The sequence below is a fragment of the Palaemon carinicauda genome, unplaced genomic scaffold (assembly GCF_036898095.1).
Source record: "Palaemon carinicauda isolate YSFRI2023 unplaced genomic scaffold, ASM3689809v2 scaffold345, whole genome shotgun sequence".
NCBI lineage: Eukaryota > Metazoa > Arthropoda > Malacostraca > Decapoda > Palaemonidae > Palaemon > Palaemon carinicauda.
This window is the reverse complement of record NW_027171135.1, coordinates 120,183-134,357: the sequence shown is the minus strand read 5'-3', so window position 1 is coordinate 134,357 and position 14,175 is coordinate 120,183. Positions and strand designations below refer to the sequence as shown.

At 36.6% G+C, this 14,175-nt stretch overlaps 2 protein-coding genes across 2 annotated transcripts; both read left to right on the top strand.

Moving 5' to 3' along the window:
• Positions 1 to 2,086: 2,086 nt before the first annotated feature.
• LOC137636631 (uncharacterized abhydrolase domain-containing protein DDB_G0269086-like) lies at positions 2,087 to 5,778 on the top strand. Its single transcript, XM_068369030.1, has 2 exons — positions 2,087 to 2,210; positions 5,537 to 5,778. The coding sequence occupies exons 1-2, from the start codon at positions 2,087 to 2,089 to the stop codon at positions 5,776 to 5,778; spliced, it is 366 nt and encodes a 121-aa protein (XP_068225131.1).
• Positions 5,779 to 9,540: 3,762 nt separating this feature from the next.
• On the top strand, positions 9,541 to 13,233 carry LOC137636630 (uncharacterized abhydrolase domain-containing protein DDB_G0269086-like). Its single transcript, XM_068369029.1, has 2 exons — positions 9,541 to 9,664; positions 12,992 to 13,233. The coding sequence occupies exons 1-2, from the start codon at positions 9,541 to 9,543 to the stop codon at positions 13,231 to 13,233; spliced, it is 366 nt and encodes a 121-aa protein (XP_068225130.1).
• The last annotated feature ends 942 nt before the right edge of the window (positions 13,234 to 14,175 follow it).

The following is a 14,175-nucleotide window of genomic DNA, read 5'->3' as shown; positions in this document are numbered from 1 at the left end:
CTCTCTCTCTCTCTCTCTCTCTCTCTCTCTCTCTCTCTCTCTCTCTCTCTCTCTCCTGTTCTGTTATAAGGACATTCTTTCTTTGCCTGGGCTAAGTGTATAATGAATTCAAATATTTTTTGGAGTGTCGGTAATTAAATACCAAAAAATAGATAATTACTTGTTTGTTTGTAAAACAAGTTTATGTCTTATATGGCCCATTACTAGAATATCTCAAAATCCACTTTCTCACTACAATAATGTCAAACATTAAGCTATAGTGTTATACAACTTAAAAACAAAATCCATTGAGACAGGAGTGATACAAACCGGGAGAGAGAGAGAGAGAGAGAGAGAGAGAGAGAGAGAGAGAGAGAGAGAGAGAGAGAGAGAGAGAGAGAGAAGCAGAAAGGAGTTTGATATATTTTTCAAAAGAGTGTACATGAACAACATATTTTTGATGGTTATTCCTCAGAGTAAAGAGAATACTTCAAGCAATCCCAAATAAAAGAGCTCTCGTTTCTTCTTCCATCAACAAAAGGCCAGAAGCCTTGCTTTCTCAAAAACTCTAATGAGAGAGAGAGAGAGAGAGAGAGAGAGAGAGAGAGAGAGAGAGAGAGAGAGAGAGAGAGAGAGAGAGAGAGAGATTGCTGTTCCCAGTTTCTTTGGCGAGAGCGTATAGGTGCGGATCATACCTTTAATATTATACGTTTGGTCTCAAGGACAATGTCCTGCCCCTTGTCTCCATAGCCATTGAGTGACAATTAAACATGTATACAAATATATCTAAATATTTGATTAATTACAGTATACTGTACGCGCACAGATCCACATACCCTAGCAGTTTATACCCGGAAATTTTCTTAGTTCAACAATCCATCGTCATCTCTTCATTCCCCTTCCTCTTTTGCAATCTCTCGTGGGGAGTGTGAAGAGCATGACCAAACCCTCTCCATCTAACCCTCATCATGCTCTCAACCACTTAAGGCACTCGAGTAATCTCTCTTATAGTTTCATTTCCAATCCTGTCCTGCCATTTAACTCCCCATATCCTTCTGAGGGCTTTGCTCTCAATTCTACAAAATGTTTTGGAGATTGTTTCATTGCCATACCATGACTCATGTCCATTCAGTAACACCGATCTGGGACAGTGGCATTGCCCTATCAAGAAGGACAATGCCCTAGACTAGAGACTAACCATATATACATATGATCAGCGCCCAAGTCCCCTCTCCACCCAAGCTAGGATCAAGGAAGGCCAAGCAATGGCTGCTGAAAATAGACCTATTGGCTCCCTCAAACCCCCACATCCTTAAGTCACATGGATGGTGAGGTTACACCGACCAAAGAAACTAACAAGTTTGAGTGGGATTGGAACCCCAGTCTGGTGTTCACTAGACATGGATGTTACCACATCAACCACCACAACCCTAGTTGCTTATTCATTTCCAATAAATTATGTATATATTCATATAATGAAATGTTATAACAAATACAGTATTATTGCAGGTAACAAAATTTAAATATAATAATGTTAGAATTGTTAGGACGAATATTATGTCATCCGCCATTATTTTGCTATATTTTCGGTAAGAAATTCAACAATGACATAGGTGATTAAAGACGCCATTAGATGGTGTTAGTGGTATGTTATAGTAAAAAATATATGAAACTATGGGTTTGTTGAACGGAAAAAAGAAAAAAAAAAAACAGAAATTTCAGATTTTTGACAAGTGGAGGGGACACAAGATTTGACCAAATAGTTTCTTCAATATATATCGACATAAATGCCAAGGAAGAATGTGTCAAAATACTTATCAAGATCTTCACGGGCAGTTCCATCCTGTTCGTAGCAACTGCCGCCGCTGAGTTAGAAGAGAGGAAACCCGCTGCTGCTGAGCGGGCGGCTGCTGCTGCTGAGCGGGCGGCTGCTGCTGCTGAGCGGGCAGCTGCTGCTGCTGAGCGGGCGGCTGCTGCTGCTGAGCGGGCTGCTGCTGCCGCTGCCTCCCTAGAACGTATCAAGGTGGAAACTTCTTTGGAGCAACAAGAAAAAGAAAGTGAACAGAAATTGGAGTAGGAACAGGCTCTATGGGCAGTAAAACAGCAAATGAAGAACCAGGACGTAGCAATAGCAAACGAAGCTCTCCGTGCTAGGCAGCAGATTGAAAGAGAAGCTGCCACATTAACAGAGCAGGATCTGGCATTTATAAGACTGAAAGAAAAGGAAGAAGGTTAGCTAATTCCCGGACCCTTTTGATGTGGGCAAGGTGCAGAAATTGCTGCCCACATTTGAAGAACGGGAACCTGATAACTACTTTTCTGTGTTCGAAGACACAGCCAAGAATCTCAATTGGCCTCAAGACAAATGGTATTTGATCATCCGGAACTCATTTAAAGGTAAAGCATTATCTGTATGTGACACTATGTTAGAAGAACATGAATATTTCATAATTAAGCAGGAAATCCTTGATGCTTATTCTATTACTGCGGAAAGATATAGGCAAATATTTCGTAATAGTCAGAAGCAAGTTCAGCAGACCTTTTTAGAATTTATGATAAAAAGGCTAAAACCAGAAGTTTCAAAGTAGGAGACGCAGTGCTGCTATACCATCCGATTGCAGACTCTCCCATACGAGAGAAATATCAGGGACCATATACCATCACTCAATGTATCTCGCCAACCAACTATATAATCGCCACTCCAGATAAGCGTAAGTCTACTCAATTAGTCCACATAAGCCTCTTAAAGGCCTATTTGTCTCCCTCAACAGCTGAAAGTAAAACGGTAATGATTACTAGTGCCATACCATACATAGATTGTCCTATGGATCAATTTACAGATGATCCAATAACTGCATCTTGGCAGGATTCTCAAAACTCAAAGATCTTGGAAAACTTATCAGACTATCTACAACACTTATCTGCATCAAAATGTAAATCTTTAGTAGCTCTATTCTATGAATTTCCTAGTATAACTACAGATGAACCAGGTAGATGCACCATGCTAGAGCATGACATCAAACTACAACCAGGTGCTGCACTCATTAAACAAGTTTTCTATCGAACATCACAGAAGAAATTGGGTATCATAAAAGACGAAGTGAACTACTTGATAAGTGAAGGATTGGCAGAACCCAGTGCGTAACCGTGGGCTTCCCCATGTCTCCTAGTAGGAAAGAAAAATGGTAAATTTCGTCTTTGTACCGATTACAGGAAGATTAATAATTTAACAATTAAAGGATCGTATCCTCTACCAAGAATACAAGATATCATTGACGAAGTAAGTAATTCGACCTACTTAACCCAAATAGATTTGTTGAAGGGTTATTACCAAATTAAAAAAAAAAAAAACAAGGGGAGACTGTGATATCCCCATATGTTGTACATATGCTAACATATCCTATTTTTCTAATGTTTATTTTTCCATTTTCTTGGTAAATACATCACCTTATTTCAGCGCCATCTTCATTCCATTTTTCTCATTATCTGTTGTTTACACTCACCTTCTTGCTGTAAATCATCCCTGTATTCTTACCTTACATGTTATAAGGTAACCCCAAATTTATTGATTTTGTTTGAATACATTATTCTCACCACAAGATTCATCTACCTTGCTCACCCATTCACTTTGCTTATTATTGTTGTTTTGAAGTGTTTTTTCATTATTTTATTTAACGTAAGATTAAAGTTTTCTTTATAACATAGTTTATTGTTCCTGTCCTCCCATTATCCTGCTAATGGTGCTTCGCTTGTTATCAACCAGCTTTAAGAAGGTACATTTGATCATAATCGACAATCTTATACACTCTTAATAAGAAACAAGTGAATTTGGAAGTCTACCCATATGACTTCTATTCTATTGTGTGAATATAACTACCGCCCATTGTAAAGGGGTAATTGTTTGCACAGTGGTTCGTCACACAATAGTTGGGGGCCTGTCCGGGATATGATGTGCGATATGATTCATCAAATTTATATCAAGTGATTGAATCGTGAAAGAACAGTTCCAGTGATTATGAACAGTATCGAGTGTTGTGTTGTGGCGTACCAAGGACAAAGGACGACAGTAATAATTCCAAGGTAAGGTAGATGTCTCGTCTTCCTCTCATTAGACATTTATGTGTAATATATGTCTGGGTAGTCATTTGGTTGTAAGAGGAACAAGTCACGCTTAATATACTTAAGACCTAGTTATGCTGATTGTCCAGTTTCTAAACCACCCTTATTAATTGAAGATGCTCCCAGTAGGTAGCTTTTAAAGTTTCGCCTACTCAAATCTCGTAGCCCAGAGATTTCTCATAAAAAAAAAAATCTAAAGCCCTAAGATTTTGCCATTTCTTAAGATCTCCATTCAAAAGTAATATTTAGGAAATAACTGAAATTTCATATGTGATTTATTAAATTAAGTTTCATTATAAGTGAAATCTCTTCCATCTCGATTTCATTATAAAGTGATTTATCTTGTTATATAAATTTTTTAAGTGAAATTAGCCAATTTCCAATTTCGGAGATTTTCGTAATTTTAATCGTTATCTCTAGTCAGGGAATTAATTTATATATTGTTTGGTGTTAAAAGTACTATTTTGGTGTACAAATAACATTTACGTGTCGGTAAATGAATATTTAAATACTTGTGCCAAATCTAAAGTGTTAAGTTACTCTTCTTATATCTATAAAGCGCATACTACGTATTTTGTCCAGTTTGCGCATTATTCTGATAATCAATTACTTTAAACTAGGTGTTGATTATTACCTATACACTTTATCGTAACGAGAATGATATAGTATTTATATGAATTAAAAGGTAATATTGTAAAGTTATCGTATTAAGCTGGTATAAATTAAAAGGAAATGTAAACTAGAACGTGCTAATTAGGTCTGTTTAAAGTGAAGAATACCTTTGCGTTCAAAAGCCTTGTTTACTGATTCGGTAAAATTGTTGTAAAAGTTTGTCATGTTAAGCGTGTCGTTTGAGTAATTATGAAGTAGTTAGCCGCGTGTTCAAAATCTCGAGAGTAAAAAAAAAAAGAAAAAAAATATACATTGTTCAGTAGTTAACGGTGAATAAAAGTTTTATAGTATTATCGTAAGTTTCGCGAGACTTAGGTTTGTATTTAAGCTATTTTTGTGTAATGTGCTTTAAACATATTATTTTGTAAATTAGTGATCTCTCGATCTTGTAATTTTGTGATCACTATTTTGTATTTTTGTGATCGAAAGGTTGTTATTTTGTGATCGTATGATCTTATACTTATTCTTCTAAAGTTTGGATATTTATTTTAGTTTGTACTTGCGCCAAGGGCGACATTCAAAATGCCTTTCAACTTGCAACAATTTATTGTATCACCACGGGATCATGTAGAATCTCTCACAGTTGCCACAAACACTGACCTAAAGAATCTAGCTCACCATTATGATTTACAGGTTCCCGCAACTGCCGTAAAATGTGTAATTCTCAGTCATATTTTGAAATTCCTTGTAGATGAAGATATTGTTCTAGAAGAAGAATTGGCTGACGTTTGAGCTCTAACCATTATCAATCCAAATGGTGACTTAGATAAACTACGTCTGCAACTGGAGTTGGAAAAGATGAAGATGCAAGCCGCAACTGCCGCCACTGAGGTAGAAGAAAGGAGAGCCGCTACTGCTGAACGAGCCGCAACTGCCGCCGCTGAGTTAGAAGAGAGGAAAGCCGCTGCTGCTGAGCGGGCGGCTGCTGCCGCTACCTCCCTAGAACGTATCAAGGTGGAAACTTCTTTGGAGCAACAAGAAAAAGAAAGTGAACAGAAATTGGAGTAGGAACAGGCTCTATGGGCAGTAAAACAGCAAATGAAGAACCAGGACGTAGCAATAGAAAACGAAGCTCTCCGTGCTAGGCAGCAGATTGAAAGAGAAGCTGCCACATTAACAGAGCAGGATCTGGCATTTATAAGACTGAAAGAAAAGGAAGAAGGTTAGCTAATTCCCGGACCCTTTTGATGTGGGCAAGGTGCAGAAATTGCTGCCCACATTTGAAGAACGGGAACCTGATAACTACTTTTCTGTGTTCGAAGACACAGCCAAGAATCTCAATTGGCCTCAAGACAAATGGTATTTGATCATCCGGAACTCATTTAAAGGTAAAGCATTATCTGTATGTACCACTATGTTAGAAGAACATGATTATTTCATAATTAAGCAGGCAATCCTTGATGCTTATTCTATTACTGCGGAAGGATATAGGCAAATATTTCGTAATAGTCAGAAGCAAGTTCAGCAGACCTTTTTAGAATTTATGATAAAAAGGCTAAAACCAGAAGTTTCAAAGTAGGAGATGCAGTGCTGCTATACCATCCGATTGCAGGCTCTCCCCTACGAGAGAAATACCAGGGACCATATACCATCACTCAACGTATCTCGCCAACCAACTATACAATCGCCACTCCAGATAAGCGTAAGTCTACTCAATTAGTCCACAAAAACCTCTTAAAGGATTATTTGTCTCCCTCAACAGCTGAAAGTAAAACGGTAATGATTACTAGTGCCACACCATACATAGATTGTCCTATGGATCAATTTACAGATGATCCAATAACTGCATCTTGGCAGGATTCTCAAAACTCAAAGATCTTGGAAAACTTATCAGACTATCTACAACACTTATCTGCATCAAAATGTAAATCTTTAGTAGCTTTATTCTATGAATTTCCTAGTATAACTTCAGATGAACCAGGTAGATGCACCATGCTAGAGCATGACATCAAACTACAACCAGGTGCTGCACTCATTAAACAAGTTTTCTATCGAACATCACAGAAGAAATTGGGTATCATAAAAGACGAAGTGAACTACTTGATAAGTGAAGGATTGGCAGAACCCAGTGTGTAGCCGTGGGCTTCCCCATGTCTCCTAGTAGGAAAGAAAAATGGTAAATTTCGTCTTTGTACCGATTACAGGAAGATTAATAATTTAACAATTAAAGGATCGTATCCTCTACCAAGAATACAAGATATCATTGACGAAGTAAGTAATTCGACCTACTTAACCCAAATAGATTTGTTGAAGGGTTATTACCAAATTAAAAAAAAAAAAAACAAGGGGAGACTGTGATATCCCCATATGTTGTACATATGCTAACATATCCTATTTTTCTAATGTTTATTTTTCCATTTTCTTGGTAAATACATCACCTTATTTCAGCGCCATCTTCATTCCATTTTTCTCATTATCTGTTGTTTACACTCACCTTCTTGCTGTAAATCATCCCTGTATTCTTACCTTACATGTTATAAGGTAACCCCAAATTTATTGCTTTTGTTAGAATACATTATTCTCACCACAAGATTCATCTACCTTGCTCACCCATTCACTTTGCTTAATATTGTTGTTTTGAAGTGCTTTTTTATTATTTTATTCAACGTAAGATTAAAGTTTTCTTTATAACATAGTTTATTGTTCCTGTCCTCCCATTATCCTGCTATTGGTGCTTCGCTTGTTATCAACCAGTTTTAAGAGGGTACATTTGATCATAATCGACAATCTTATACACTCTTAATAAGAAACAAGTGAATTTGGAAGTCTACCCATATGACTTCTATTCTATTGTGTGAAGAGAACTACCGCCCATTGTAAAGGGGTAATTGTTTGCACAGTGGTTCGTCACACAATAGTTGGGGGCCTGTCCGGGATATGATGTGCGATATGATTCATCAAATTTATATCAAGTGATTGAATCGTGAAAGAACAGTTCCAGTGATTATGAACAGTATCGAGTGTTGTGTTGTGGCGTACCAAGGACAAAGGACGACAGTAATAATTCCAAGGTAAGGTAGATGTCTCGTCTTCCTCTCATTAGACATTTATGTGTAATATATGTCTGGGTAGTCATTTGGTTGTAAGAGGAACAAGTCACGCTTAATATAGTTAAGACTTAGGTATGCTGATTGTCCAGCTTCTAAACCACCCTTATTAATTGAAGATGCTCCCAGTAGGTAGCTTTTAAAATTTCGCCTACTCAAATCTCGTAGCCCAGAGATTTCTCATAAGAAAAAAAAAATCTGAAGCCCTAAGATTTTGCCATTTCTTAAGATCTCCATTCAAAAGTGATATTTAGGAAATAACTGAAATTTCATATGTGATTTATTAAATTAAGTTTCATTATAAGTGAAATCTCTTCCATCTCGATTTCATTATAAAGTGATTTATCTTGTTATATAAATTTTTTAAGTGAAATTAGCCAATTTCCAATTTCGGAGATTTTCGTAATTCTAATCGTTATTTCTAGTCAGGAAATTAATTTATATATTGTTTGGTGTTAAAAGTACTATTTTGGTGTACAAATAACATTTACGCGTCGGTAAATGAATATTTAAATACTTGTGCCAAATCTAAAGTGTTAAGTTACTCTTCTTATATCTATAAAGCGCATACTACGTATTTTGTCCAGTTTGCGCATTATTCTGATAATCAATTACTTTAAACTAGGTGTTGATTATTACCTAGATACTTTATCATAACGAGAATGATATAGTATTTATATGAATTAAAAGGTAACATTGTAAAGTTATCGTATTAAGCTGGTATAAATTAAAAGGAAATGTAAACTAGAACGTGCTAATTAGGTCTGTTTAAAGTGAATAATACCTTTGCGTTCTAAAGCCTTGTTTACTGATTCGGTAAAATTGTTGTAAAAGTTTGTCATGCTAAGCGTGTCGTTTGAGTAATTATGAAGTAGTTAGCCGCGTGTTCAAGATCTCGAACGTAAAAAAAAAAAAAAAAAATAAATAAATAAATACATTGTTCAGTAGTTAACGGTGAATAAAAGTTTTATAGTATTATCGTAAGTTTTGCGAGACTTAGTTTTGTATTTAAGCTATTTTTGTGTAATGTGCTTTAAACATATTATTTTGTAAATTAGTGATCTCTCGATCTTGTAATTTTGTGATCACTATTTTGTATTTTTGTGATCGAAAGGTTGTTATTTTGTGATCGTATGATCTTATACTTATTCTTCTAAAGTTTGGATATTTATTTTAGTTTGTACTTGCGCCAAGGGCGACATTCAAAATGCCTTTCAACTTGCAACAAATTATTTTATCACCACGGGACCATGTAGAATCTCTCACAGTTACCACAAAAACTGACCTAAAGAATCTAGCTCACCATTATGATTTACAGGTTCCCGCAACTGCCGTAAAATGTGTAATTCTCAGTCATATTTTGAACTTCCTTGTAGATGAAGATATTGTTCCAGAAGAAGAATTGGCTGACATTTGAGCTCTAACTATTATCAATCCAAATGGTGACTTAGATAAACTACGTCTGCAGCTGGAGTTGGAAAAGATGAAGATGCAAGCCGCAACTGCCGCCACTGAGGTAGAAGAAAGGAGAGCCGCTACTGCTGAACGATCCGCAACTGCCGCCGCTGAGTTAGAAGAGAGGAAAGCCGCTGCTGCTGAGCGGGCGGCTGCTGCCGCTGCCTCCCTAGAATGTATCAAGGTGGAAACTTCTTTGGAGCAACAAGAAAAAGAAAGTGAACAGAAATTGGAGTAGGAAAAGGCTCTATGGGCCGTAAAACAGCAAATGAAGAACCAGGACGTAGCCATAGAAAACGAAGCTCTCCGTGCTAGGCAGCAGATTGAAAGAGAAGCTGCCACATTAACAGAGCAGGATCTGGCATTTATAAGACTGAAAGAAAAGGAAGAAGGTTAGCTAATTCCCGGACCCTTTTGATGTGGGCAAGGTGCAGAAATTGCTGCCCACATTTGAAGAACGGGAACCTGATAACTACTTTTCTGTGTTCGAAGACACAGCCAAGAATCTCAATTGGCCTCAAGACAAATGGTATTTGATCATTCGGAACTCATTTAAAGGTAAAGCATTATCTGTATGTGCCACTATGTTAGAAGAACATGATTATTTCATAATTAAGCAGGCAATCCTTGATGCTTATTCTATTACTGCGGAAGGATATAGGCAAATATTTCGTAATAGTCAGAAGCAAGTTCAGCAGACCTTTTTAGAATTTATGATAAAAAGGCTAAAACCAGAAGTTTCAAAGTAGGAGACGCAGTGCTGCTATACCATCCGATTGCAGACTCTCCCATACGAGAGAAATATCAGGGACCATATACCATCACTCAATGTATCTCGCCAACCAACTATATAATCGCCACTCCAGATAAGCGTAAGTCTACTCAATTAGTCCACATAAGCCTCTTAAAGGCCTATTTGTCTCCCTCAACAGCTGAAAGTAAAACGGTAATGATTACTAGTGCCATACCATACATAGATTGTCCTATGGATCAATTTACAGATGATCCAATAACTGCATCTTGGCAGGATTCTCAAAACTCAAAGATCTTGGAAAACTTATCAGACTATCTACAACACTTATCTGCATCAAAATGTAAATCTTTAGTAGCTCTATTCTATGAATTTCCTAGTATAACTACAGATGAACCAGGTAGATGCACCATGCTAGAGCATGACATCAAACTACAACCAGGTGCTGCACTCATTAAACAAGTTTTCTATCGAACATCACAGAAGAAATTGGGTATCATAAAAGACGAAGTGAACTACTTGATAAGTGAAGGATTGGCAGAACCCAGTGCGTAACCGTGGGCTTCCCCATGTCTCCTAGTAGGAAAGAAAAATGGTAAATTTCGTCTTTGTACCGATTACAGGAAGATTAATAATTTAACAATTAAAGGATCGTATCCTCTACCAAGAATACAAGATATCATTGACGAAGTAAGTAATTCGACCTACTTAACCCAAATAGATTTGTTGAAGGGTTATTACCAAATTAAAAAAAAAAAAAAACAAGGGGAGACTGTGATATCCCCATATGTTGTACATATGCTAACATATCCTATTTTTCTAATGTTTATTTTTCCATTTTCTTGGTAAATACATCACCTTATTTCAGCGCCATCTTCATTCCATTTTTCTCATTATCTGTTGTTTACACTCACCTTCTTGCTGTAAATCATCCCTGTATTCTTACCTTACATGTTATAAGGTAACCCCAAATTTATTGATTTTGTTTGAATACATTATTCTCACCACAAGATTCATCTACCTTGCTCACCCATTCACTTTGCTTATTATTGTTGTTTTGAAGTGTTTTTTCATTATTTTATTTAACGTAAGATTAAAGTTTTCTTTATAACATAGTTTATTGTTCCTGTCCTCCCATTATCCTGCTAATGGTGCTTCGCTTGTTATCAACCAGCTTTAAGAAGGTACATTTGATCATAATCGACAATCTTATACACTCTTAATAAGAAACAAGTGAATTTGGAAGTCTACCCATATGACTTCTATTCTATTGTGTGAATATAACTACCGCCCATTGTAAAGGGGTAATTGTTTGCACAGTGGTTCGTCACACAATAGTTGGGGGCCTGTCCGGGATATGATGTGCGATATGATTCATCAAATTTATATCAAGTGATTGAATCGTGAAAGAACAGTTCCAGTGATTATGAACAGTATCGAGTGTTGTGTTGTGGCGTACCAAGGACAAAGGACGACAGTAATAATTCCAAGGTAAGGTAGATGTCTCGTCTTCCTCTCATTAGACATTTATGTGTAATATATGTCTGGGTAGTCATTTGGTTGTAAGAGGAACAAGTCACGCTTAATATACTTAAGACCTAGTTATGCTGATTGTCCAGTTTCTAAACCACCCTTATTAATTGAAGATGCTCCCAGTAGGTAGCTTTTAAAGTTTCGCCTACTCAAATCTCGTAGCCCAGAGATTTCTCATAAAAAAAAAAATCTAAAGCCCTAAGATTTTGCCATTTCTTAAGATCTCCATTCAAAAGTAATATTTAGGAAATAACTGAAATTTCATATGTGATTTATTAAATTAAGTTTCATTATAAGTGAAATCTCTTCCATCTCGATTTCATTATAAAGTGATTTATCTTGTTATATAAATTTTTTAAGTGAAATTAGCCAATTTCCAATTTCGGAGATTTTCGTAATTTTAATCGTTATCTCTAGTCAGGGAATTAATTTATATATTGTTTGGTGTTAAAAGTACTATTTTGGTGTACAAATAACATTTACGTGTCGGTAAATGAATATTTAAATACTTGTGCCAAATCTAAAGTGTTAAGTTACTCTTCTTATATCTATAAAGCGCATACTACGTATTTTGTCCAGTTTGCGCATTATTCTGATAATCAATTACTTTAAACTAGGTGTTGATTATTACCTATACACTTTATCGTAACGAGAATGATATAGTATTTATATGAATTAAAAGGTAATATTGTAAAGTTATCGTATTAAGCTGGTATAAATTAAAAGGAAATGTAAACTAGAACGTGCTAATTAGGTCTGTTTAAAGTGAAGAATACCTTTGCGTTCAAAAGCCTTGTTTACTGATTCGGTAAAATTGTTGTAAAAGTTTGTCATGTTAAGCGTGTCGTTTGAGTAATTATGAAGTAGTTAGCCGCGTGTTCAAAATCTCGAGAGTAAAAAAAAAAAGAAAAAAAATATACATTGTTCAGTAGTTAACGGTGAATAAAAGTTTTATAGTATTATCGTAAGTTTCGCGAGACTTAGGTTTGTATTTAAGCTATTTTTGTGTAATGTGCTTTAAACATATTATTTTGTAAATTAGTGATCTCTCGATCTTGTAATTTTGTGATCACTATTTTGTATTTTTGTGATCGAAAGGTTGTTATTTTGTGATCGTATGATCTTATACTTATTCTTCTAAAGTTTGGATATTTATTTTAGTTTGTACTTGCGCCAAGGGCGACATTCAAAATGCCTTTCAACTTGCAACAATTTATTGTATCACCACGGGATCATGTAGAATCTCTCACAGTTGCCACAAACACTGACCTAAAGAATCTAGCTCACCATTATGATTTACAGGTTCCCGCAACTGCCGTAAAATGTGTAATTCTCAGTCATATTTTGAAATTCCTTGTAGATGAAGATATTGTTCTAGAAGAAGAATTGGCTGACGTTTGAGCTCTAACCATTATCAATCCAAATGGTGACTTAGATAAACTACGTCTGCAACTGGAGTTGGAAAAGATGAAGATGCAAGCCGCAACTGCCGCCACTGAGGTAGAAGAAAGGAGAGCCGCTACTGCTGAACGAGCCGCAACTGCCGCCGCTGAGTTAGAAGAGAGGAAAGCCGCTGCTGCTGAGCGGGCGGCTGCTGCCGCTACCTCCCTAGAACGTATCAAGGTGGAAACTTCTTTGGAGCAACAAGAAAAAGAAAGTGAACAGAAATTGGAGTAGGAACAGGCTCTATGGGCAGTAAAACAGCAAATGAAGAACCAGGACGTAGCCATAGAAAACGAAGCTCTCCGTGCTAGGCAGCAGATTGAAAGAGAAGCTGCCACATTAACAGAGCAGGATCTGGCATTTATAAGACTGAAAGAAAAGGAAGAAGGTTAGCTAATTCCCGGACCCTTTTGATGTGGGCAAGGTGCAGAAATTGCTGCCCACATTTGAAGAACGGGAACCTGATAACTACTTTTCTGTGTTCGAAGACACAGCCAAGAATCTCAATTGGCCTCAAGACAAATGGTATTTGATCATCCGGAACTCATTTAAAGGTAAAGCATTATCTGTATGTACCACTATGTTAGAAGAACATGATTATTTCATAATTAAGCAGGCAATCCTTGATGCTTATTCTATTACTGCGGAAGGATATAGGCAAATATTTCGTAATAGTCAGAAGCAAGTTCAGCAGACCTTTTTAGAATTTATGATAAAAAGGCTAAAACCAGAAGTTTCAAAGTAGGAGATGCAGTGCTGCTATACCATCCGATTGCAGGCTCTCCCCTACGAGAGAAATATCAGGGACCATATACCATCCCTCAACGTATCTCGCCAACCAACTATACAATCGCCACTCCAGATAAGCGTAAGTCTACTCAATTAGTCCACAAAAACCTCTTAAAGGATTATTTGTCTCCCTCAACAGCTGAAAGTAAAACGGTAATGATTACTAGTGCCACACCATACATAGATTGTCCTATGGATCAATTTACAGATGATCCAATAACTGCATCTTGGCAGGATTCTCAAAACTCAAAGATCTTGGAAAACTTATCAGACTATCTACAACACTTATCTGCATCAAAATGTAAATCTTTAGTAGCTCTATTCTATGAATTTCCTAGTATAACTTCAGATGAACCAGGTAGATGCACCATGCTAGAGCATGACATC